The 23,379-nt window shown below is 32.3% G+C and overlaps 4 protein-coding genes across 10 annotated transcripts; 3 read left to right on the forward strand and 1 right to left on the reverse strand.

Annotated features, from left to right (window-relative positions):
• The first annotated feature begins 11 nt into the window (after window positions 1–11).
• LOC108558779 (protein KIAA0556-like) lies at window positions 12–3,874 on the forward strand. Of its 2 annotated transcripts, none has more exons than XM_017915809.1 (11): window positions 12–552; window positions 607–720; window positions 774–1,042; window positions 1,161–1,765; window positions 1,820–2,017; window positions 2,065–2,202; window positions 2,261–2,401; window positions 2,459–3,191; window positions 3,248–3,489; window positions 3,542–3,666; window positions 3,722–3,874. In XM_017915809.1, the coding sequence occupies exons 1-11, from the start codon at window positions 473–475 to the stop codon at window positions 3,840–3,842; spliced, it is 2,766 nt and encodes a 921-aa protein (XP_017771298.1). In that variant the 5' UTR covers window positions 12–472; the 3' UTR covers window positions 3,843–3,874. The 2 variants fall into 2 exon arrangements, with proteins under 2 accessions (XP_017771298.1, XP_017771300.1); XM_017915811.1 differs by having other exon boundaries at window positions 1,176–1,765.
• Window positions 3,875–5,326: 1,452 nt separating this feature from the next.
• LOC108558763 lies at window positions 5,327–5,983 on the forward strand. Its single transcript, XM_017915778.1, has one exon. It carries the CDS (start codon window positions 5,327–5,329, stop codon window positions 5,981–5,983), a length of 657 nt encoding a protein of 218 aa, XP_017771267.1.
• Window positions 5,984–6,145: 162 nt separating this feature from the next.
• Window positions 6,146–11,025, reverse strand: LOC108558777 (monocyte to macrophage differentiation factor 2). Of its 3 annotated transcripts, none has more exons than XM_017915801.1 (6): window positions 10,700–11,025; window positions 7,696–8,140; window positions 7,548–7,626; window positions 7,222–7,467; window positions 6,908–7,160; window positions 6,146–6,850 (listed from the first exon to the last, which is right to left on the reverse strand). In XM_017915801.1, the coding sequence occupies exons 2-6, from the start codon at window positions 7,832–7,834 to the stop codon at window positions 6,659–6,661; spliced, it is 909 nt and encodes a 302-aa protein (XP_017771290.1). In that variant the 5' UTR covers window positions 7,835–8,140; window positions 10,700–11,025; the 3' UTR covers window positions 6,146–6,658. The 3 variants fall into 3 exon arrangements, with proteins under 3 accessions (XP_017771290.1, XP_017771291.1, XP_017771292.1); XM_017915802.1 differs by having other exon boundaries at window positions 6,147–6,850; window positions 8,033–8,140; window positions 10,700–11,017; XM_017915803.1 differs by lacking the exon at window positions 7,696–8,140 and having other exon boundaries at window positions 6,147–6,850; window positions 10,700–11,017.
• A 3,056-nt stretch (window positions 11,026–14,081) lies between these two features.
• LOC108558773 (WD repeat domain phosphoinositide-interacting protein 2-like) lies at window positions 14,082–22,695 on the forward strand. Of its 4 annotated transcripts, none has more exons than XM_017915793.1 (8): window positions 14,082–14,455; window positions 17,016–17,261; window positions 17,319–17,517; window positions 17,836–18,107; window positions 18,165–18,311; window positions 18,373–18,548; window positions 20,092–20,160; window positions 21,332–22,695. In XM_017915793.1, the coding sequence occupies exons 1-8, from the start codon at window positions 14,379–14,381 to the stop codon at window positions 21,439–21,441; spliced, it is 1,296 nt and encodes a 431-aa protein (XP_017771282.1). In that variant the 5' UTR covers window positions 14,082–14,378; the 3' UTR covers window positions 21,442–22,695. The 4 variants fall into 4 exon arrangements, with proteins under 4 accessions (XP_017771282.1, XP_017771283.1, XP_017771285.1 ...); XM_017915794.1 differs by having other exon boundaries at window positions 20,092–20,154; XM_017915795.1 differs by lacking the exon at window positions 14,082–14,455 and adding an exon at window positions 16,765–16,907.
• The last annotated feature ends 684 nt before the right edge of the window (window positions 22,696–23,379 follow it).

A 23,379-nucleotide genomic window follows, 5' to 3' on the forward strand; every position in this document is an offset into this window, starting at 1 on the left:
TTAATTTGTAACCTTGAATTGATTATAAAGTATTAGAAAATTATGTCTCTAATAATTCATGAAGACGTTATACTTAGCGCAAGTTCTAGAATGGAACGTTCTCATAATGTAATGATTAACCAGGTATGTTTGGAGCTTAGGATCGATAGCAAAGAACAGAAATAAGGAAATTTAATAAGTTCTGAGAATAAGTCCATTGTATTCGAAGCCGTAAATTGGATGATATCGGGCCTATAAGAATGTAATCAACAAGTTAATAAGAGGGATGCAGAGTGTCAATAACCCGTGGGCAAAAAGTATCGTAGGGCGACTGGAACTACCGTTTCCAAGCAACCGATACCCTTCATCCATCACAACAAACGGCGCATAAATTATTTCAGACTTTTGAAACCGCCAGCGAACGTCAAATTAATGTACGAACGAGCCGATTGCGAAAGACCTTTACCAATAATGCGAATGACGATCATCCGTCATGTCAGGAAATGAAGAATCGGACCCTCTAAATCCGCCAACTCACGGCACCATCCCCAAATGGCTGGAAGACATCGCAGAGTAATTCAGTCGGAATTGAGTGTGTGTTTTGTTCTTAACAGTTCTTGTTTTCAGCTCCGTGACGAAGGTTGTTAAACTTGATCATTCCGGTTTGCAGCACTTCGGCGACTCTTTGACAAATTTGGATATACCCAGCAGCTCGGATAGCTTGATTTTATCGCCCTCATCGTAAGTCTAAATTCTAGATTTTAATGTTATTTGGTTAAGTGAAATTTGCGTAGGAGACCATCGTCGTCCGCTAAGTATGGTAGACGTGCTTCGGTGACGACGCAATTGAACGCGTTAACAAGCCCCAAAAACATTACAATATCGAAATCGGAATATCTGATGCCAAAAGTTGGTGAAGCTTTCGACTTTTCCGTACTCGATAAGAGCGGAGATCAAGCCTCACTGGAGAAGTCTTGGAAGAGTCTGAGTCTATTCCAGCAGAGCCATAAGGGAAGACTGGATAGTGCCAAACCACCAGAAGAGCCGCACTTCAGCTACTGCGGTAAGAGAATTTAATAATGTCAAAGTAAAAAACAACAATAAATATCGAATGTCCCCCCCCCAATTATCCATCCGTTGTTTGATTTGATTCTCTACTCCTGACGCTTGTATTGTCAAAGGACCGTCCATTTCAGAGTACTTTGATTCCGTGTTGTCGCCAGTATCATCTTTATCTTCGAATTCCGAAAATGAAAAGACTTACAGCCCGTCGATGTTCGAAGTGCAGCAAGAGCAGCAGATGCCAAGCAGGAGCAAGAGCGAGATGTCCTCGTATCTATCACAGAACAACAATATACGAAAGTTGGCGGAAGCGCCGTGTCCGATTGGAAACATCAGCAAATCAAAGTCGAGCGAGAACGTTTTCCCGCTGTACGATGAGAGCTTGTACTTTGGAAGCGAGAACGATCTGAATTTCTCGACTGCCAAAATGACGGATTACAAGATGAAAGTTGCCAAAGAGAATCAGCTCAGGCAGCAGATCATCAACGAGCTGCTGTCGGAGAACGAGAAAATCACCGGTATCAAGGTGGAGCGATCGCCGAGTTTGTCCGAAACGAAGAGCAAATACAGTTGCAATGACGCGAGTCAATTCGTTATACCTGAGTTACCTGTTGGAAAGGTACTAGTCATTAACATACTTAGCACCTGGGGCGATAAGTACTACGTGGGTTTAAACGGCATCGAAATTTTCGGGGATGATGGACGGATAATATCTGTGGAAAGCGTAAGTGCTTTTTCCATTCATACTTTCCAAATTAAATGGAATGTTATATTTTAGATTATAGCAACACCAGCCGACGTCAACGTTCTCCCAGAATGCAACAACGATCCGAGAGTTGTCACGAATTTGATAAATGGTGTTAACAGAACTCAGGATGATGTTCATCTATGGTTGGCGCCGTTCAATAAAGGAGACAAGCATAGTATAACCATCATTTTTCAAGAGTTATCACACATTTCCATGATGCGCCTTTGGGTAAATCATACAATTTCCAATTGCTAAAATTAACTGAATCATTGCAGAACTACAATAAATCTCGAATACACTCGTACAGAGGCGTGAGAGATATCGTGATGTGTTTGGACGATGAAGTTATCTTCAGAGGTGAAATCGCGAAAGCTTGTGGTGGAATCATGGGAGGTGTTGATGCGTTCGGTGATGTATTACCATTAATTTGTTACAGAAGAATGCTTGAAGTATTACAATATTAACTTTTAGACTATACTGTTTACTGTAAACGAAGAAATTCTCGAGTTGATTTCTCAGAATGATCGCTCTTTTCCCACGCTGACTGCGGAAAAAATCGAAACGCCTCTCAATAACGAGCAGAGACCTCCAACATCCGCGCTAAAAACCAGCGTAAGTTTTGGTTATTTAAGTAAAGGTATTCTAAGTTCAAGTTGATGATGTTTTCAGGAAAGCTTTCGGCCGTATACCGGAGCTCAGAAGACTGATGAAGGTGAACAGATATTGTTGGGAGCGAAACGTTTGGATATCATTCTGTCTTCGAATTGGGGCTACGCGAACTTGATAGGCCTTACATCAATCGAAGTGTTTCAAGGTAGCGACTCGGCGATTCCGGTGAAGGAGGAAAATCTCATAAGCGATTCAAAGATCGAGCAACTTTACATGAGCAGACTCTTCAACGGCGTCAACGTCACAACTGATAGTTCTCAGATGTGGTTCCACAAGTACAAGTATGGACAAGAAATAGTGATATCCATAGAGTTCGAAAACTTCGTTTATATATCAGGATTGCGGTTTTGGAATTACAACGCCAATTTGGAAATGACATACGCCGGAGTCAGTCGAGTTAAGGTCTTGCTGGACAGAAAGTTGATTTCGAATCCGGTGACCAAGGACGACTTCTTTATATTGAGAAGGGCTCCGGGGAATGTTAACTACGATTTCGTTCAGGAAATAATTTTGGGTGATTGCGATTCACTGGTTCACACAGTCTGCACTAATCCGAGCTTCATAATCTCTGGAAATAACAGAGATGAGGATTCTTATGAAAATCCTTGGATGCCGGAAGGATTCGTCTTCGAAATCGTCGTGTTTACCACATGGGGTGATCAGTACTATTGTGGATTAAATGCTATAGAATTGTACGATTATAAGGGAAGGAAAATTAATTTAGAAGATAACAGTAAGTTGAAAATACTTAATTCTAATCTACAAGTCAAGATTTTCATTTGGTTTTAGATATATGCGCTTATCCTGAAAGTATAAACGTTTTACCTAATATATCTGGTGATGTCAGGACACCAGATAAACTGATCGATGATGTGAATGAAGGAGAGGATGGATTAAACTCTTGGTTGGCTCCGATCATCCCGAAATGCTTGAATCGAGTCTACATAGTTTTGGATAATCCGGTGAGCGTGTCTGTGATAAAACTGTGGAACTACTCGAAAACGCCGAGTCGAGGAGTCAAAGAGTTTGGAGTACGAATCTTTTCATAAACTACATAAAATACTAATGTATATAATTTTTAAGATTTTGGTGGACGATTTGTTGGTTTACAACGGAATTTTGGATAAATCCTCTCCGAAGAATAGTATTAAATACCAAACAGTTTTATTCACCGACGATAAGAACGTCGTTGAGCAAGAATCGCTGAGGTAAGATTTTCAAACTACTTTAAGAACTACAAAATCTTCATAGTATCGTTTTCAGACCAAGCGCTAAATTACATCATTTATGCTCAAGAACAACGACTGGTGGTTCCTTACCTAACGCCGATCCCGCACTGAGGCCCTTCACTGCGGTGAGTCCTTTCAGAGCCCAAAGCCATTGATGTTGCTGCAAAGTTCTTCACCTGTTGAATTATCAATTACTTTTATAAAATAATCAGAAATAAATTCGTATTTTATAAGTCCATTACATTTTATACATAACATTTAAATCTGTGTATTTTTAGGTATATTCAAATACTTAAGATATCTGAAATAAAATCATGATTTAAACAAATGAAAATCCAATTTGTATACTAAAAAATAGTCTTTAATCAACATTCCTATTATTACTTTTTTTTTTCATTCCGATCACATATACATAGACATCTAGAAAATAAATAAATATATTTGAAATTGTTCCTTGTTTCTTTCATATATATAAATTTTGATAATCTCGTTACATATTACAACAATCCAATTAAAGTCTAATCACATTTAGGTCTTTGTTCATATTTTTTTGTGTTTGTTTACATTTACTAAATCACATCTATGTGCTACACTAAACGCTACAAGTTGGTACAACATTCATTGACACATGAAAATTTTAAAGAGCTTTGGATTATCTTGTTAATTAATTATTTTTTTTTGGCGCATCAGACTTTACGACACACACAATTCAATTGAAGAATAGTCCTAAAACATTTGACACGCACTGAAATGAAGCATTTTGCTTACATTTCGGTTTATTTTACATCCTAAGTTTACATCTAAGTAGATCTTAACTAAGTTTCAGTACGATATGGAAAAGTACAGGTATATCAAATAAAGAACATACGTAATATAAAATTGTATACGTGGATAAAAGATTGGTATAAATGTAAGATTTTGTCAAAATATCTACAAATTCGTTTTGGCAACTCTATACAAGACGCTATAATAAAACTTAAATATGTTTTATTATGACGCGTGTAACTAAAGTTCAATTGAATTGTGTGCATTTTGGTAAATTTTGTAATTTTTTTTTGGGGGAAGCGCTAAAGTTAGACTTGTTGCATTAAAAAAAACACATATTTTGTACTATACAATAAAGAAATCATTAAACCTATGCACATTACGAACAAAATTTCAGAAAATTAAAAAATAAATATTATGATGCAAATTAATATGTTGAAGAAAAAAAAAAATCACAGTGGATTTGGAAATCCTTAGATAATAAATTATATTAAAAGCAGGCGGAATAATAAAAATGCAAATTTGAAATAAATTAGTGTTGTTGATTTTTGCAAATCACAGCAAAAATCATTGTACTGAGTGTGTATGGTACTTTCAAGATTATGAACGTAAGATTAAATCGTGTCCACGATGTATATTTATGTAAATATTTTGAAAATTTTCCCTTTTGGGTAAAAGCTACCCCAATTAGGGTTTATTTTGACGGCAATAAAATCGGGTCATTGAGGCGGCAACATCAAAAACGATTGGTTTAACAAAAAGTAGTGATTATTAAAGTAGAGAGTACTTCTGGGAATTGGGCCATTAAAATATGTTCGCTTTTGAAAAACATTAGTCTTAGTGAAACCGTCGACGAGTGCAGTGCTTCAGAGCCATGGGTTGCGTAAGCTCTAAAACGGATACCTCTACTAAAGCGTTCAAAGTCATAAGTATAGACAGTCATTGCAGACCTGTGAGTGCGGGTACAATGGAGATCATCGGCGGCGATTTGGTATTAAACAGAAAGGATAATCCGCCGATTAAGTGGCCGTTGTTAAGTCTCAGGAAATTTGGATTCGTTTCGAAAACGTTTACGTTCGAGACTGGTCGAAGATGTCCAACAGGACAAGGGATCTACGCGTTCAAGTGCAAAAAATCTATGAAATTGTTCCAGTTGGTGCAGAAGACATTGAAGACGAAGAATTTAAGCGAACTGTCGAAAGGAGAAATCGCGATGTGTAAAGGCGAAGAACGAGTACATGTTTCTGCAGAAGCTGGAAATTCGGATTTCTACAAGCTCGATATTCAAAAACATCATTACATTAATATTGGGTCTCGTAAGAGTGCGCCTCCTAAGCCGATCATGTACGCAGAGTTGGATTTGGTGGAAAGCGATGAACCCGGAACGCCGAGTCCAAGAGCGACCAAAAGCTACGTGGCTATAGATTTCGAAAAGACTTTAGCACTTTCGCAGGCAGTGAATTATCCCGTTTTAGAAGGAGAAGAAGAAGGCATCAGGAGAACCAGACATAACTCAAATTTAGATGCGTAACTTTTCATACTTACATCGCCTTGTAAATTTATGTAAAGTATTCATTCATTTATAAATTTTTTGTTGTTTTTGTACATTTATAATTTGATATTTATCGAATTATCGAATATAAATATTCTATTTTGACTTTTATAAATAAATTATCAATTTTCTTATATTATCAGTAAATGTTTTTGATTTTCCGATATTTAAATCTTAATCAGCTTTTGATGCTGCCACTATTTTAGATTAAAAAGATAATTTTAAAATAGGTTTACGAAACTATTACTTTTTACCATGAGCACAATTTGATATGCGTTATTCAATTAATGTACATTGCTTATATTCGCAGTAAAAAAATAATGAGTTTCCCCTTTTAAAATCATATTAAAATTGAAAAAAAAAACAAATATACATTCGACGTTCGCAAAATGGTAAGATTAAGCTTTTCGAGCTTGGCACATCGTTGCATTAAATTGCTTATCAAAAATAATCCGTCACCGGTTCTTTGCGAGCGCGACAATCGTGGACACAGACACATAACTTAAGTATAAATAAAGTAATCTCACCTGAATCTAAAATACTTATTGCATATTTAACTTAAACCCATGATGACGGTGATGTTCGGTTTTTGGTTGGTTCAGGAGAAATAGTTAAAAAAAAAAATGAATTTAACTAGATTTTGTTTTGTTTGCTCTATGTACTTGGAGGTAGATCTGGATAGAGGTGGTTCAGTATAGCGAAGTAGTGGACTCCGGCAGCTATGATCACAAAGATGTGCCAAATGGCGTGGGCGCATGGTATGAATCCATCGGCTTTGAAGAATATAATACCGACGACGTAAAAGATGCCACCTAACTTGAGTTCCGTTAAACCGGAGAAGTCGCTCTGCAAAATATGATTAATTTGAAAACGTCCGTAGATGATTTAGATTATTGTATTTACTTCGGCTATGATCGGAAGGGATGGGAAGATCCCGATGATCACATAAAATATGGTTTCTAAAGATTTGTATTTCTCGTGGAAGACTTGTTGGTAGATTATCCCCAGAGACGCCAGCAGCCAAACTATCCACTTCATGGAGCTGGCCCACCCATCTGTAGGTAGAGCTTTCACTGTTAACCAAGGAAAATAGGAGCCAGCTATGAAAATGTAAATCATAGCCCTATCACACCTATGCAAAGTATCTTTCCATCGGCTAAAAATGTAAACATTCTAATTAGGATATTACAATGTTAAGTAATTCAATTATTTAGTACCCTCTCTGAAATCTGTAGAAGATGCAGTGAAAACAAGTGGAGACTCCAAATAGAAATACTAGGGTGGCGCCATACAACAAAGCGGATATCAGCTGAGCGAAATTCTCAGATCTGTAGCATAATTCGTATGTGCCTAAGATGCTGGGCACAATAGCCACCCCATGGGTGATCACATTTGCGATATGTTCAATTTCAGTCGGGCAATAGGCTTCCCTTGCTTTTGGCTTCTGGTTTTTCCATTGCACTCTGCACAAAACAACAAATAATATAAACACAATAACAAAACTTTACAAAAGCAATTGATCGAACATTAAAACAATACATACTCTTTCAAACTGCACTGTGGCACAATCTTCTTGGTAATTTCTAAACATTGTTGGAAAATGCTTGTGTTATTTAACATACCTGCAATTAGAATTAGTATACAGATCAATACAGGACAAGACACAGAGTGCGGTAAAATAACTATCTCACATTGTTTTTTTTCTGTATTCTTTCTCTCTTCATCTTCAGGCTGTGTACATTCAAATGGCATGCAGAAAAAAAAGTCTACACAAATGCAAATCCCACTCCCACATTGGACTGTGCAAACAAAAAAACCTCCTAACTCCATGCTTTATTAGGAAAGAAATAATATATAATAAAGCAGATATTAAATTTTTGTTTTTAGGATCCTGTGGTGGATACTTCTTAGTTGTTACATGAGTTTCCCACATTTCAATAATCACTCGGATTAGTTTTGGTTGGTGTAAGTGCATGCTTTTCATTGTTTACTACAAATTCATTCATCAGTTAAATTGTTTAAACTTACCAAACAAATTTAAACAATTTTATCTGTCACTTCTGACAGTTCTCCCCACCAAATCCTCAGGTTACCAGATCCAAATTCTTTTTATAGACGCAGGATTGCCAACAGGAACTGTTACAACGTTGATTCAAAATTTGAACATTATATAATCACAATTTTTTATAACAAAGGCTCTTACATATACACAAAAAGCCGTTTTTTTTAAAGATATGTAAGTCTTTGTTTACAACTTACTAAAGTCCAGATTAAAGTGTCAAGTAATACTAAAATTTGCAAACAAACAAAGATCTAATTTATTGAAAATATTAATTAATATTAATACAGAATAACGTAATACAGGTATCCCCCGACTTACGAACTCCTGGACTTACGAACAAAATTCAGTCCAAACAAAAATTGATGATTTATTTAATAAAATATAATATTTTTGGAAGCAAAAAACATGATAAAGTGTGGTAAGATAAGTATATTTTCAAATTTTAAGAATTCCCCCGACTTACGAACATCCCTTTGTAAACTGTATACTGTATTTTAATTATTTGCTCGACCTGTGACATGAATCTATAAAAAATATATAGAATTAAACTAAAAATTTGCAAACAAAGCATTTGATTAATGTTAATTTATGAATATATTATTTTGATGTAAATAGAATCAAAAACAAATTCAACTACTTGATCACAAATTTACTTTGATTATAAATAATTATTATGTAACTATTGACAACTGTCATCTCTACAATTGTGAATCTACTTAAATTAATTATAATTAAAAAAAGCTGAAGAAAGATTAATTAGGGTTAGCCAAAGGTTACGGAATTAAAAGTAGATTAAGACAAATATTAATTCAAGGTGAATCAGATCGTAATTGGATTTATTGGAAGAGAAAGAATCGAGCGAGATGTAATAAAATTGAAAATATGGGCGGTGCATGGTCAGCCGGAAACGACAAATATAAAGTCAAGTGCGCGTTTATTATCCGGCTGCAATTGTTGCTGATGATCTCAATGGAGAGATTAAAAGTTTAATTCAATTGAACGAAAAATGTAAACCGAAAGAATGAATCGTTGCGACTAAAAAGAATTAGGATGGAGGAAATTTGAAAGAAATGCGAGAAGGAAATAAATAAATTATAACGAGACGCATTATCGTGAAGGGTCAAAGTTCGGACTCGATTCCTCGTTTATATTTATTCATATTATGAATTCATGTGCACCGGGCTTTGAAATATATCTCTAATTATTTTTGTTGGATAACTATTATCGAATTGATGAATCCAAGGTTCACTTACATAATTATTATTAATAATTTACAACTGATACTTCTACGAATTTATACAAAATTTTGTATAATGGTTTTGTTTACTTGAGTTTTATAAATCCGGTGGATTTATAATGATACTCAATAATATACTAATTATTTCATAATAAATTTTAACGTACAAAAAAACGGTTTTTCATTCAAATATTATTTCCAGTTTTACACAAACAAATATGTAACATTAATATATTTGTTTGTGTTTTAACCTTCAGCATAATAAATTAATAACATAAGTTTACATCTATAAACTTATTTTATCAAGAGTATATTTTAGTGTTAAATTAACACTTTGACATTTTGACAAATGTCATAAAAGAAGCATTATTTTATTTATCTGTCACTTTCTGTCATTTATTAGGATAATTTTCAATTTATTTTACAACATTTGTCCCATTTGTTTTAATATTGTCAAAGTCATAAAATTTTACTCTTAAAGTTATTAAACAATATAAAAAAAAACTTTGACAATAACTTAATGAAGGACGTTTATTATCATAAAAATAAATACTTAAAATATTATATTATCAATAAATTTATTTTAATTTCATCCACTTTTGGAATTATATGAATAAATATAACGTAACAATTTCCATTGTTTATTTCTTCTGGTAATGTATTCACTTGACGACTAATTTGAATTTGATTATTGATGTTTGATCATACCGTTAAATGAATGCTTTTCCACGAACAGAAGATTTTGCTGATAACGTTGATTGTTTTTTTAACTTTTCATGTACAGAAAATCTATCAAAACGTTGCTAGAAAATTGTATAAGTCAATCGTAAAGTAGTAATACAAAAATTTATTTATCAATACAAACGTAATTAACAATTGTTGCAATATTTATTGCACATATGAAAAGTTACAAAGAAAAAAAAGTTTGAAATAAAGAGAGAAAAATACACGAAACGTAGGTTTTTCCGTTCGAAATGTATATATTAATAAATAAAACATAATAGATAAAAATGATACTCGAATGAGTTCTTTTTTTTTATATATTTTCTGTTATTTCATAACTCGAACTGATAATGCAATATATTGAATAAGTCTATTTTTGTGATAAAAACAATCAATTTGTTTTATTGAAATATCAATGTAATTGAAACATTTAAATATAAGAGTCCGAGCAATGTACAAAGTCTATAGAAAAATAAAAATATACAAAGACAATTACGAAACACGTTTTGCGTCGGTGATGTGAATTTAAATGAATTGGATGAGTGAAATAGAAGAGAGAAGAGAATTGAAGAAAAAACAACAACAACAACACGGAGGAGTAAATAAATTAGCGATAGTTCATTAAAAATTGTTGACAACAAAGATTAGATAAATATAGGGCAGTGAAACTCACCTAGTAGTGTCTGTAACTATTTTTTTGGGTGGATCGTTTGCGTCGAAGAACTAAACTGAACTCTTGTTGTAGTGGATGGAGGAAGTCGTGGCTCTGTTATGAATGCGAAGGAGGAAACCGCGCAATCGGATCGCGGTTTAGTCGAAGACTGGTAGAGCAAAGTTGAGCAATTTTCAAGCGATTACTACTTCTATGATGATATTCAGTCTTATAACTAACACACGTAGAGATACGCGTTTGAATGCAGAGTTGAAGCCTTATAAATAATATGGATGTGTGTGTATATATATTATTTTTTTTTAGAGGAGACAACCTTGACTTTCGAACCCGATGTTACATGTACGTAAGCTCGGACGGACGGTGCTCTTCTGTGAAAGTTTTCTTACCTCGCGATGTTTCATGGATTCACGCAACGGTTCTTTGTTTTTCATTCAAATTTCGTACGAATAATAACAATACACGTGCATGTGCTTTTTATTTACAACTGATTAATATTAATTAAATTACTCTAATCAACTCGAATAGGTTAATTTTTATAATGCAGTGCGACCTATTCGAATGTCACAAAATATTGATTAAACATGATCGATTACTTAGCATAAGTATTTAATTTTATAATAATTCTTTATCCAATAAACGTACATTCAGAGTTAAATCTATTTGGAAATATTATAGAAAAAATCGCCATATCTCAGTCATCAACTAAAATTACATAACAGTATCTATATCAAAAGATGCGCAATAGAAGTTGTAATCATAAAACACGCAAGAAGTTTTTGATTTACTCAGATTTTTGTTTTCAAATTGATAAATATTAGTAATTACAGAAAAATGAGGAATAAAAAACGATTTGATAAGAATTGAATTAAAATATAAAAAAATTATACTAATTATATAACTGCATTTTCTTTAATAAGATTATTTCTTTTTGAAAGCTTATTACTAAAAAACTGTAAATATAACAAGACTGACATTTAGTTAATTGGAAAGTCTATAGTTTAATCTTCAATTTGTATATTCTACGATCTAATTAACGTGCGTGATTATCGAGTAATTAGATTAAACGTGACACCGTGTTTTCAAGGTCATATTATTTTACTTAAATTATTGGATGAAAATGTTATACATCTAGTTGATTCATTGAAAAAGCTCATAGTTTCATATTTATTTTCTTTGTTCAATTCAACTAAATAGATCAGAAAACGTTAAGATGTTAGTTTTTTTTCTCAAATAACAGTAATTAAATGAAAAGATGAATAATAAAAAATACGTTATGATGCATAAATTTAAGTTTTTAAATTATCCTGTAAAACTAAACAAATCTTTGACTAGTGTTTTTTGAAACAGTAATATTTCGTAACAATTTAACTACAATTATATCTGCGTAAGAGATAGGCAGGTTGAGTCTAAAAGTCTATTAAAATCATATCTCATTAATTATAAATATACCTAAATTATATAAAAAATCTATATCAAATTTATTCAACTTTGGATTTTGGAATCGTACTGAATTAGGAATGTTTATATTATACGCAAAAGTTTCGATGATTTCGTTTTACTTTTTTATCCACTTATATAATTTATATATTTCCTTCTACTCATTAATTAATCTTGTAGGAAATACTACATATTATTTAAGTTTTATCTACTAAATGATCACCGACCTCGAAATCTTTCAATATGTTGTTTAGTCTAGAAAATAATAAAATATTCAAGTACTATTATTAATATCAAGTATATTTACAAGTTAAGATAAATAGATTAGATTTTTATTAAATACAGGTATCCCCCGACTTACGAATTCCCGGATTTACGAACAAACAAAAATTGATAATTTCTTGTTGCATTTGTTTCTTTTGTCGTAAGTATTTTGTTTATGTTAATCTATTTTTTCAAATTTAATACAAAATTTAACATATATAAAAGTAAAAACCATGATAAAATGTGGTAAGATAAATATATTTTTAAAATTACGAACAAATTCGACTTACGAACATAAACCTGTACATAATTTCATGTAACAAAAAAAATATTGGTGATAGTTTAGTTGCCTACCTTAAGAATCATATTTGAATGTTATTTTTAACTGTAGAAGATTCAGTATGAAATGACTGAAATTAAAGAAACGCGTCGTTCAATGATGATGATAATACGCAATATTATATAACGAAAACGCAACTGTAAGCAACCTTGCTAGATTTTACGTTTTGTTATTTAAGAGTTCGACGTATTTATCTGAATGATAAACAACAACAGAAAAACAAAACATCGAAACGATTTTTAAAATTATACGCATTTTATATATATATTGGCATATATTTGAAATAAATCAAGAACATTTCTGTTAGTTTCTGTTGAGTTGAACGAACCATTATTACATAATTGGCCTCGATGTGAAGATGAATAAATTCCTTGAATTGATGAAGTTTTGCATAATCCGCTGAATTAAAATTTAAAAAAAAAAAAAATAAATTTTCATATACAGTTTTGATTCATCTAAATAAAGTTTTCAAATTTTTATTTTGTTAGGAATTATGTATGTATAATAGATATACCTATTGTTTAAAATACATTTGAACAAGTCACCTATGTACAGACAGACTATTGTATAATTTATACGAATATTTTACATAAAAAAGTATGAAATAATAACTGAATTCTATTAAAATTTAGATTCATTCGCATAATATTTAATGAATTATGATGATGATTGATATTGAGAATCTGTAATTCTAATTGAAATTAATAATGATCTTAATTTTAAATAGATTTTTAATGATAATTTTATGATTCCTAAAATAAATGTTAATTAAGAAGTAAGAATCTTTTAGTTTATATAATGAACTATATAATTAATCATAAGTAAAAGATCAAAATATGTTAAAAAACAACTTTTTTCCATTACATTTAAAAGAGACTGTTAAAGTTGGTAAAGTCATAGTTAGTCAAGTTACAAAACTAAGTCATAGTTAGTTTTGTAATTGTTGTTGCAAGTTGCAGGATGACGGATGTAATAGTCAGGATTAAGGATGTCATTGTCTTTTTTATTATTATAAACAATAATAAGAATTAGTTGAAGGTTTTCTTTTGTAATTGGAGCAGATAACGTTGGGTTATCTAGCTTTAATCAAAATTCCCGATAAGCTTACGAAAATTGTTTGTTCGTTTATAATTTATAGCAGAAGATAAGCAATATTTTAGAAAGACGTCATCGATCGATGCATTCGCGATTTACGTCTCAGAACGAGTTATTTTGTTTATATCATCATATGACTAATCAATCATACATGTAGTTGCATATACCAAGATCGTTCCTCTCCCACTCATACCATGTTGCCATAGCCATAGCAGTGACAACCATGTGACGGATCCTGATCGTCACCCCCACTTTTACAGCCATGCGCGCCGCCTGGAAGTGTTCATCAGCTGTTTATGTCAATACACACAATATGGTCGCAGAGTAGTTTAGTTGTTGTGATACTAAATATCAAGGTCGCTCTTTGTGGTAGAAAGCAAACATCCAGTTGCAGCTGAAGATCAGAGCTACAATTTTGTCCAGTAATCGAAGGAATCGCACGACAAGCATCTGCAGAAAGTGAAGACAAACCCCAAAGCGACGCGAGAAAACAAAGGACAACAACCAGCTTTGAAACCAAACAAAACACACCAAGCTATCCTCATGACCAACGTAAACAATGCGTCCTCCTCCAGCAACACCCCGCTTACTTATTTTGTTAATTTCAATCAGGATAGCACGTAAGTCCTTGTTTTTAAATTATTATTATCACCTCGTCCTTGTCCATCGAATGATTGTGTTGTATATCTGTCCTCTGTTGTAGATATATTTCTGTTTTTTTTATGTAACCAGGTACACTGGTAACGTTTAATATGCAAGTGACGTGATTCGAAAAAGGCGTCAACGCTTTTTTTTTCAAACGCTCTTGTACCAAAACAAAGGATGTGTACGAGCAACAAACTTCGACTCGCAATTTGCGAGTTGCGTCAAAACACAATATCTGGGTCACGTATATTTGTTGATGTAAATAAATGCGGATCGGGTGAACAAAAAAAAAATATAAACTTGGCCCACACATAATGATGAGTTTCGGTAAACAGATTCTCTCTGTGCATTTTCTCGACAATGTCAAGAACTTTCGACACTATGTCATTATCACGATTATTTATTAATATCTTGTTGCCATGAAAATGAAATAATAACAATGTGCATGTGTAACAGCTATCAAAGTTCCTGATAATTTTAATTTGGAATTCATTAAATTGCCAATTAATAAATTACATCTCAAAGAAAATCATTCAAAATATTGCAACATCTCTGTTTTAAAAGATTAAAAACAACTTTACTTATTTATTTATAACAATATATATTTCTGTTAAAAATCTTTATAACCATAGCTACTGTTTCTTAATCCATTTGCAATTACATCAAGGATATCTAAAATTATACATGTTACTATTTCTCTAAGTAAAGTCAATTGTCTAATAATTGACATCTGCAATCAATAAAACTTGTATGTGCAATATTAACATATCTTTCCATATGTGGAAAACTCGAATGGAAGGTTAAAACTCTCAATGATGTGTGCAATAGATGAAATAACAGTTTTTTTTTCTCAAATGCCTTCTAGTTGTAAAAGGCCAATCTTGTTTAAAATCATCAAACAGTATATTTTCAATATGAAACTTAAAAGTAAAATGAATTGTAATTATAACAAAACTGGCTGCTAATTAAGATCTTGCATAATAATTGTGCAATATTTAATGATAACTAAATGGATCCAAACATGCATTTAGTGAAATTAAAACTATTAACACCATTAAATTTTCCACTCGTAAAGAATGGAATGAACTTTTTTTTGCACAGAACATTTCAAGGGCACCACTTTACTATTAATAATCGTTAACAAAGAGCCTTCCTCTATTTACTAATAGTTAAATTGAACTAAAAAAAACTGATTATTTAATCAATACAGGAAATGTTCTGTTTTTAATATCAATGATAAATTACGAATTAGTTGCATTAGATTTTGGTTTTAATTGTACAAACAAAACAATGATCTTATTTCTAGTGTCTAGACGCAAATTGTTGTATTCAAAGTTTACGTCATTAAATAATTTGCATTCTTATGTATTGATCTTGCATAACGATTAACCAAATATCCAATGATTGTTAAATGTTGCGAAATAATCTGAACAATTTACATTTTTTTTTTTGCATACTTTCGTTGCTTGATAATTATTAAGTTTATCAACGCTGATGCATGCCAGTTTTTGATAACTAGATTCTTGCTGATACAAGCTAAAATTCTTGCATTTAGCAACGGTTATGGTGTCCTCTCAGTTATGTTTTCTTTTGTTCGCCGAAATTGGAAATGTTTCCGTCATGCAAGTAACAACAATTTTTTGCTCCGTGTCGAATATTGAAAGGTTCAGCTTCGCTTCGGGGCATTTGCAGCACCTTTGAAACAAAGAAGTCAATCCTAAAGCGTATCTGAATGTATACTTTTACTCCCATGATGCTTTCATCATTATTCTGAAAATAGAGGTTTCCGAAAAGGGATTTTTATTTGGTGCTAAAAGTTTTGTGACAGTTATCATGGACTAGGGTTTACGTATTTTCTAGAAAGTTGACCTGCGATGAGCATATTCCTTTTCAATAATAGAAAGCTTATTTATCGGTAAAAAGTTTTAGGAAAAAATGCCGAGAAATGACTAACAATAGATCAGGTACTGACCCATCTTTGTCGGTATTGTTTCTCCCACCCCTAAACGTTGTCGGTCACTTATTCTTGTTACTACTTGTTCATTGCAAAGATTCAGTACTTAACTGTGAATTTGGTTGTATGCAAGCTCCGTGCATAATTGTAGTATTTTGAATTTGAAAGTGAAAAGTGTGTTAACAAATTATGATAAGAACGAAGTAATATATTATTGTGTGGAATACTGATATAGATTTTCTTTTAGATTTTAGAAGATTTAGTAAAAGTTGTTGAAGTCATATTTTAAGTTTGGAACGCTTTTATTTCGGTTTTCTTCTCGTTTGTTCCTTTTGGGAGTAGTAGAGGGAAACAAAAGCAAATAAAGCTTGTAGGATTGGCTTCAGGAAGATCCTTAATTTTCTAGTGATGGAATCAAAGGTTTATTACGTTAGTTATTTTAATGAACAAATCGATGCACTTAGCGCGACTAGGTACTGTATATAATGAATAATATTATTGTGTTGTTCAATTGTTCTATGTTGTTAAATCTCTTGTTGTGTGATTGAATACACTGTGATCTTTCACATTTATTGTTACAGATCTTTGGCAGTTGCGTGCAAAAATGGTTTTAGGTTGTATTCGCTGAATTGCGCGGATACCTTGGATATGATCTACACAAATATTAAGGACGATACGTGCTTAGTGGAGAGGTTATTCAGTAGCAGTCTCATGGCCATAGTTTCGATAACGGCGCCCAGGAAACTGAAGGTGTGTCATTTCAAGAAGGGCTCGGAGATTTGTAACTATTCGTATTCCAACACAATCTTGTCTGTCAAATTGAACAGGTACGTTATACAACTTAGGTGTTTTTATTTCGATGTTAATTGTTTTTTATTTTGCAGGATTAGATTAGTGGTGTGCTTGGAGGAGAGCTTGTATATACATAACATAAGGGACATGAAAGTGCTGCACACCATAAGGGACACTCCACCAAATCCAAATGGTATTTGTGCTCTTAGCATCAACAGTGATAACTGCTACCTTGCCTATCCCGGCTCAAATTATATTGGCGAGGTTCAGATCTTCGATGCAATCAACTTGGTATGTTAATATTAACCTTATAAGTCAAGTAGATTACAGGGATAGTAACTGTTACATCTACCAGGGAATTTATATAATCTATATCTGTGATGACTACTTATCATTGCATAAACAAATTTCAGTTCACAATTTTAATTAATGATTATAGTCAGTTCAAATTCCGATGGTTTTATAAGAAAGATATATAACATTTATTCAATTTTATTCATAGTATATTTGGTGAAATTATCTTGGATTAGTAATGAACATGTTGTCAGAATTTGCATAAGTACTTATCTTTGAAAGCTCAAGTAATAACAATTATTGAACGTATTTTAGCATGCGAAAACGATGATCCCTGCCCATGATAGTCCCTTAGCTGCATTGGCATTCATACCTAGCGGCACAAGGATCGCAACTGCTTCAGAAAAGGGCACGGTTATCAGGGTATTCTCTGTACTGGACGGCTCGAAGCTCTACGAGTTCCGTAGAGGAGTCAAGAGGTGCGTGGAGATCAGCTGCTTGGCATTTAGCACGTGCTCCAGGTATTTGGCTTGCAGCAGCAACACGGAGACAGTTCACATCTTCAAGCTTGAAGAACCGCAAGTCAGGTAAGACAACAATAATTCCACGCAAATCAACAAATAGTAATGTGTATTTTGCTGCAGTCCTAGAAAGAGCGTAGATGCTAGTTGGATGGGCTACTTATCTACTTACTTACCCACCCAAGTCACGGACGTGTTCACCCAGGGTAGGGCATGCATGACCGCTCACCTCCCCTTCTCAGGCGTAAGGAACGACGTTGCCGTAACAACGTAAGTATTAAAGACGCAATTGTATCTACTGTTCTCTACTAATTTTACTTGTTTCATTTAGCATCCAGAACCAATTGAGGCTTCTCGTGGCTACGGAAGAGGGCTTCCTATACATCTACAACATGGATGGACCGGAGGGTACCGAGCTTACCCTTTATAAGCAATTCAGTCTGGATGGCGTCGCCAATAATGCGGACGGCACTCGACCTGAGCCCCAGTTCTTAATGGAAAATGAAGGTAAAAAATCTTATCATTGTTATGATAACCGATACAATTATAATTAAGTTATAAAAAAAAGCATAGAAAAAAAAAAGAACCAAATATTAATTAACGCGCTTACTTGATTTGCCGACTGATCTCGTAGTTTTAGCTACACGGCTGTGCTAACTGTGAATAACCGAAATCAAGTTTGCGTTTATTGTGTTTAAAAAAAAATAAGTTTGTTCTTGGATCTCTCTTCATATATAGTTTTGTTAAATCTGCATGACATACTATTATTTTTTATGTTTTTTATAAAGTTAGTATTAGTTTAATTGCTAGTAGTCTTAATATTACCGAATAATTGAGATACTTCATTTTGCGAAAAGCAATTATCGGTGAAAACGCGAGAAGATCGTCGATTGGTGCTCAACAATTTCCCAATTGGCGGATCGCGATCACCGGACAATTTTCAGTATTATATATATATTATATATATATACATATTCCTTATATAAACCTAATATCATTGCTCGAATTTTAGTTTTATATATACATTTTTTTTTGTAACATTTTTTTTTCTACTTAAATATCTTTTTTTGTTGTGAATCAATTCGAATCCTTGAGATATTTAAAAAAAAATAATAACATACAGGATGTTTCTGTTTTTTGTTCTGGATATGTTTTCTCAACAGCTATTTTTAATATGGAAGATTTACATATAAGTTTTTAGTATTTTCTTAGTTATTTACGAATGTTCGCTTCATATATTTGAAGTTTATAGCATTTTCTTAGCTATTTACGAATGTTCGCTTCATATATTTGAGTTACTTAATAATATTTTTCAGATTTTAGATATAAGTTTTATAGATGATATTTCAGATAGAAATAAGCATACTTTATATATTCTTTATTCAATTATATATATTTTTATCATACAAAATTTTTAATCTATTTTTTTTAAATTATTTTTTTTACTATACTTTTTGCAGCCATAATTATTTTTAATTCGATTTACAATACATTTTTTCAGGAACTTGCATATAAGTGCTTTAAATTAGTAAGTTTTTTTTTAAAGACAATTTTTTTTTATTTTATTAGGCGAAATTTATTACTGAAATTATTGTAGTGCAATTTAATTAGGAACTTTTATTTTTCGTTCTATTTGATAAAAATAGGAAATCTGAAATATTTAAAATAGTTTCAAGAGACGTTGAAACACCACGATTCTTTTGGAATCAAAGAAATGTAAAGAGAAACTATCAGTATTTGACATGTTGTTGTATATATGTGATTTTAATGGTTAACTTCTTTCTAATTTTCTTACTTTTAATTTATTTGTTTACTTATAAGTTTCGTTGGAAAAATGAAATGTTCAAACTATGAGTTAACGATGGTTGACGATAAATACGCTGAACAGATTTCCCGGGTAAACGCTCTAAAAAATTTCCATAGAACCGAACGAGGAAAAAAAGTAAAACTATTTTGAGACGAAAGAATTGAAGAACGGTACAAACTATGTATTATGAATGAACGAATGAAAGATCCCGCACCCATTTTGTTTTTCTCTGTTACTTGCAAGGCTCGACAATACTAGGTAGCTACGCGGGCATCGTGAAAGGTCATCCACCGGGTCAAATGTCAGGTACTGGTCAGTATAAAGTTATACCCATTTCGAAAACAGACATTAAAAAAAAAAGAAAGAGAAAACGGAAACTAATTGAGTAAAGACAAAACAAAAACCGAAAACACGAACGATGTTGTTCTCGAGACCACACGATCCTTCCGTCCATCCAACCCCCCGAAAACAAAACAGTCTATGGCCCCTCGCAGGCTAAGTACACGCTTTTTATTTATTTATTTTTTTAAAATATGATTATTGGTAAAACATTAGCAATTTATTGTTTTAATTTACACCCATCGATGATTTATCTCGCTACACGCTTTTGCAATATTAATTTTTACACCAAAAAACGCTTCAATCATCTCCCAATTGACACATCCTTGATTTATTGTACTATGGAAATATACAACAAAGCAAATATTGGTGCTTATGAAATTACACCAAGAACATTGCAGAAATTAAGGTTTATGTTTATTGTGATTGGACCTGGTTTTGATGTTTCAATTGTTGTGATTCTTTTTCTATTTGAAATAATTGCAACAATTGTCGCAACAAAAGCAATATTTTTATATTGCTTTTTTTTTAAAACGCTTTATTATTTCTTAACACAAAGTCAAATCACTTGGATTCTGGAAAATACGAAAATTTTCTTAATCTGATTGCTTTGACTTGGCTGCTTTCTTAATGAAATATGATCAATTTTGGTTATTTCCAAACATTTTTCCTACTACAAGCATTTATTTAATATAAATAAGACTGATCGAAACGATTTATTTCGTAAAAAAAAAATAATAAGAAGTTGTTATATTTTATTTATTGTTATATAAAAATAAATATATATTTTACAAGTATTATCGAATTTATTATTTTCTGTAATTAAATTATTATCGTTGTTTATTTTAGTTATTGGTAAATTTGTAAGAATCAAAAGTAGGTAAAAAAAAAACAATATAAGTTCTTGTAGTAAACATTGTATAAAAAAAAATGAAATGGGAAAAAGTTGAAAGTTGATCATAAGCTTTGACGCATCATTCATTTTCATCCATTTCTATGCTATTCTTAACAGTTCTTGTGCAAATAAATGATATTTCTATTTTGTTTATATATATATTGTGTATGAAGAAGATGTTTCCGATGTTGTCTCATCGTGTACTTCTTTCGATTCTTCACTGTTGATTGTTATTCTCTGTGTGCGTAGAGTCGGACAAGTTCCGAGAGATGGCTGTTGCCACCGAGTCTCCACCCAAGGACGGGTTCCAGTTCACCGACGATCAAGAGTATCCTCCCCTCACGCAGAACTCCGACTGAGACTTGGACCTGGACTATCCGGACAGGCGTTACCAACTGATGTGGTTCTCAATCTTTCTCATTCACATTTTAGTTAGGATAAGCGAGGATATCATACTGTATCTACTTAATATGGATTAAGCCACGTGGAATCCACATAACAAACAAACAAAAAAAAAATGACAAAATAATGAATAAAGGACAAAAAAAAAAACGAGATTCGGGCGAGCGCGGATTTAGTTACATCGTGGTGAAACGCAGTGTGAGCTTCTTCGTGTGCTCTTAATCATTTAAATGAATTATTTTCTTTATGTCTTTTATATCTATAAACAAAACCATAAAATTTATAGTTACATAAATGCAAGGCGGTGATTAATTAATTAAGATTTTTTTGTTTCTATTTCAGCCTTTAGGCTGTGTTAAGCTTTAGTTGTTACGTGTATTTATTGAATATTGTAGATTAATTACTTTAAATGTTGATTAAACGTGTAACAACAAACAAAAAAAATACTACAAAAGAAAGCGCTGAGATGAAAATGCCAAAAAAAAAATAATTATAATGAATTAACTAGGCTTTCGTTCAATTGATATTAAGATTGGATGTAAACGTTATTTTACCTTTATTTTTACAGGAGAGAAAATGTATAAGAAAAAGCGTGACAAACATATATTTTATATAAATATAATATTGTATCGTGCTTAGGTACTCTTTTTTTTTTGTAAAGATGATGTTTATTGTATACAATTATAACATAAGATTCGAGGAAATGTGCATATAATATTACCGTTGCTGTTGTAAAACGAATCAGTGTCAAACCACCAGCTTGGCTAGGTTTTATTCTTTAAGATTTTTGATTTCTGTTGAAGACATATCGGGCCTCCAAAGAAGCCAATTTTTGTTTTGTCGATGTTAATTTATATTTGTTTGCGCGAGGAGTGTGTCTCTGTGTGTGTGTATGCCTCTGAGCTTTTTGTTGTACATAATTTCAGTTGCGAAGTGTCCTTTTCTTTATTACCACGCGACGCAGAAAGTCTAAATAAATACACTAAATAATATGCAATAATTGCAATATTATTGATGAAATATAGGTGAAATTTATTTATAAGTAAGTTGTATTTGTGTTAGATGCGAAGGTGGAAATTTTGTTGATTTAATTATTATTATTATAAATGTAACATTTTTGGTTTCCAAAATTCGGTTTTACATAGTTTATCTCTTTGTTTTTTTTTGTTGTGAAATAGATGAAACAATAAATTTAGTTATTTTTTAGTTCATATGTTGTTGAGTTGCTTCACAATCAGAAGAAAATGCAAAAATGTTATCAATTAACGAGTTGACGTAATTCCAGGCATTGCTGTATATTGGACAGCTGCTGTATAATATTACTACAGCTAAATGGAAGAGGCTCCTCCTAGAGGGAGGTAGCAGGCGGAAGAAAATAAAAACTAAAAGATGGCGTAAACTAAAGCTTTTGGGTCTATATCGCAAGCCCGACAACCGAAATACCGTCTATCAAAATCTCGACAACCATAATCCCGACTGTATCAGAATCTCGACAACTATAATCCCGACTATATCGAAAATTTCTACAATTCGATTTCGATACAGTCGGGATTTCAAACGTCGGGAATGTGATTGACGGTATTTCGGTTGTCGGGCTTGCGATTGCCAACGAAAGCTTTTCACTAATTGCAGATTGGTAGCGCCAACTATAGGTCTTATGACGAAGCTTATAGTTCAAAGGTTGTAGCGCTGTTCCAATTAATTCTTTAAAATGTTAATTATTATGACAAAATTTATCGATTTGCTTTAACATTCTTGTAATTTTCAATAGATTTACTAAACTTTTCTTTATTTGTGAAATTAAAATAAAAAGTTTTCTAATTATAGTTGTTTTTGTTTTAAATAAACTTTTGGGATATTTTCAATTATATAAGATTTCCTCATATGTTTTAAAA

Source organism: Nicrophorus vespilloides, unplaced genomic scaffold (assembly GCF_001412225.1).
Source record: "Nicrophorus vespilloides isolate i.1.1-1 unplaced genomic scaffold, Nicve_v1.0, whole genome shotgun sequence".
In the NCBI taxonomy this organism is placed as follows: domain Eukaryota; kingdom Metazoa; phylum Arthropoda; class Insecta; order Coleoptera; family Silphidae; genus Nicrophorus; species Nicrophorus vespilloides.

Coding starts and splice junctions, on each gene's coding strand:
- LOC108558763 (XM_017915778.1), top strand. CDS start 5,327: ATGGGTTGCGTAAGCTCTAAAACGGATACCTCTACTAAAGCGTTCAAA.
- LOC108558779 (XM_017915809.1), top strand. CDS start 473: ATGTCAGGAAATGAAGAATCGGACCCTCTAAATCCGCCAACTCACGGC. Junction 553..606: donor TGGCTGGAAGACATCGCAGA/GTAATTCAGTCG, acceptor TCTTGTTTTCAG/CTCCGTGACGAAGGTTGTTA. Junction 2,203..2,260: donor GTGTTGATGCGTTCGGTGAT/GTATTACCATTA, acceptor ATTAACTTTTAG/ACTATACTGTTTACTGTAAA.
- LOC108558773 (XM_017915793.1), top strand. CDS start 14,379: ATGACCAACGTAAACAATGCGTCCTCCTCCAGCAACACCCCGCTTACT. Junction 14,456..17,015: donor AATTTCAATCAGGATAGCAC/GTAAGTCCTTGT, acceptor TTATTGTTACAG/ATCTTTGGCAGTTGCGTGCA. Junction 18,312..18,372: donor AACGACGTTGCCGTAACAAC/GTAAGTATTAAA, acceptor TGTTTCATTTAG/CATCCAGAACCAATTGAGGC.
- LOC108558777 (XM_017915801.1), bottom strand. CDS start 7,834: ATGGAGTTAGGAGGTTTTTTTGTTTGCACAGTCCAATGTGGGAGTGGG. Junction 7,468..7,547: donor CCACAGTGCAGTTTGAAAGA/GTATGTATTGTT, acceptor TGTTTTGTGCAG/AGTGCAATGGAAAAACCAGA. Junction 6,851..6,907: donor CCCTTCCGATCATAGCCGAA/GTAAATACAATA, acceptor CATATTTTGCAG/AGCGACTTCTCCGGTTTAAC.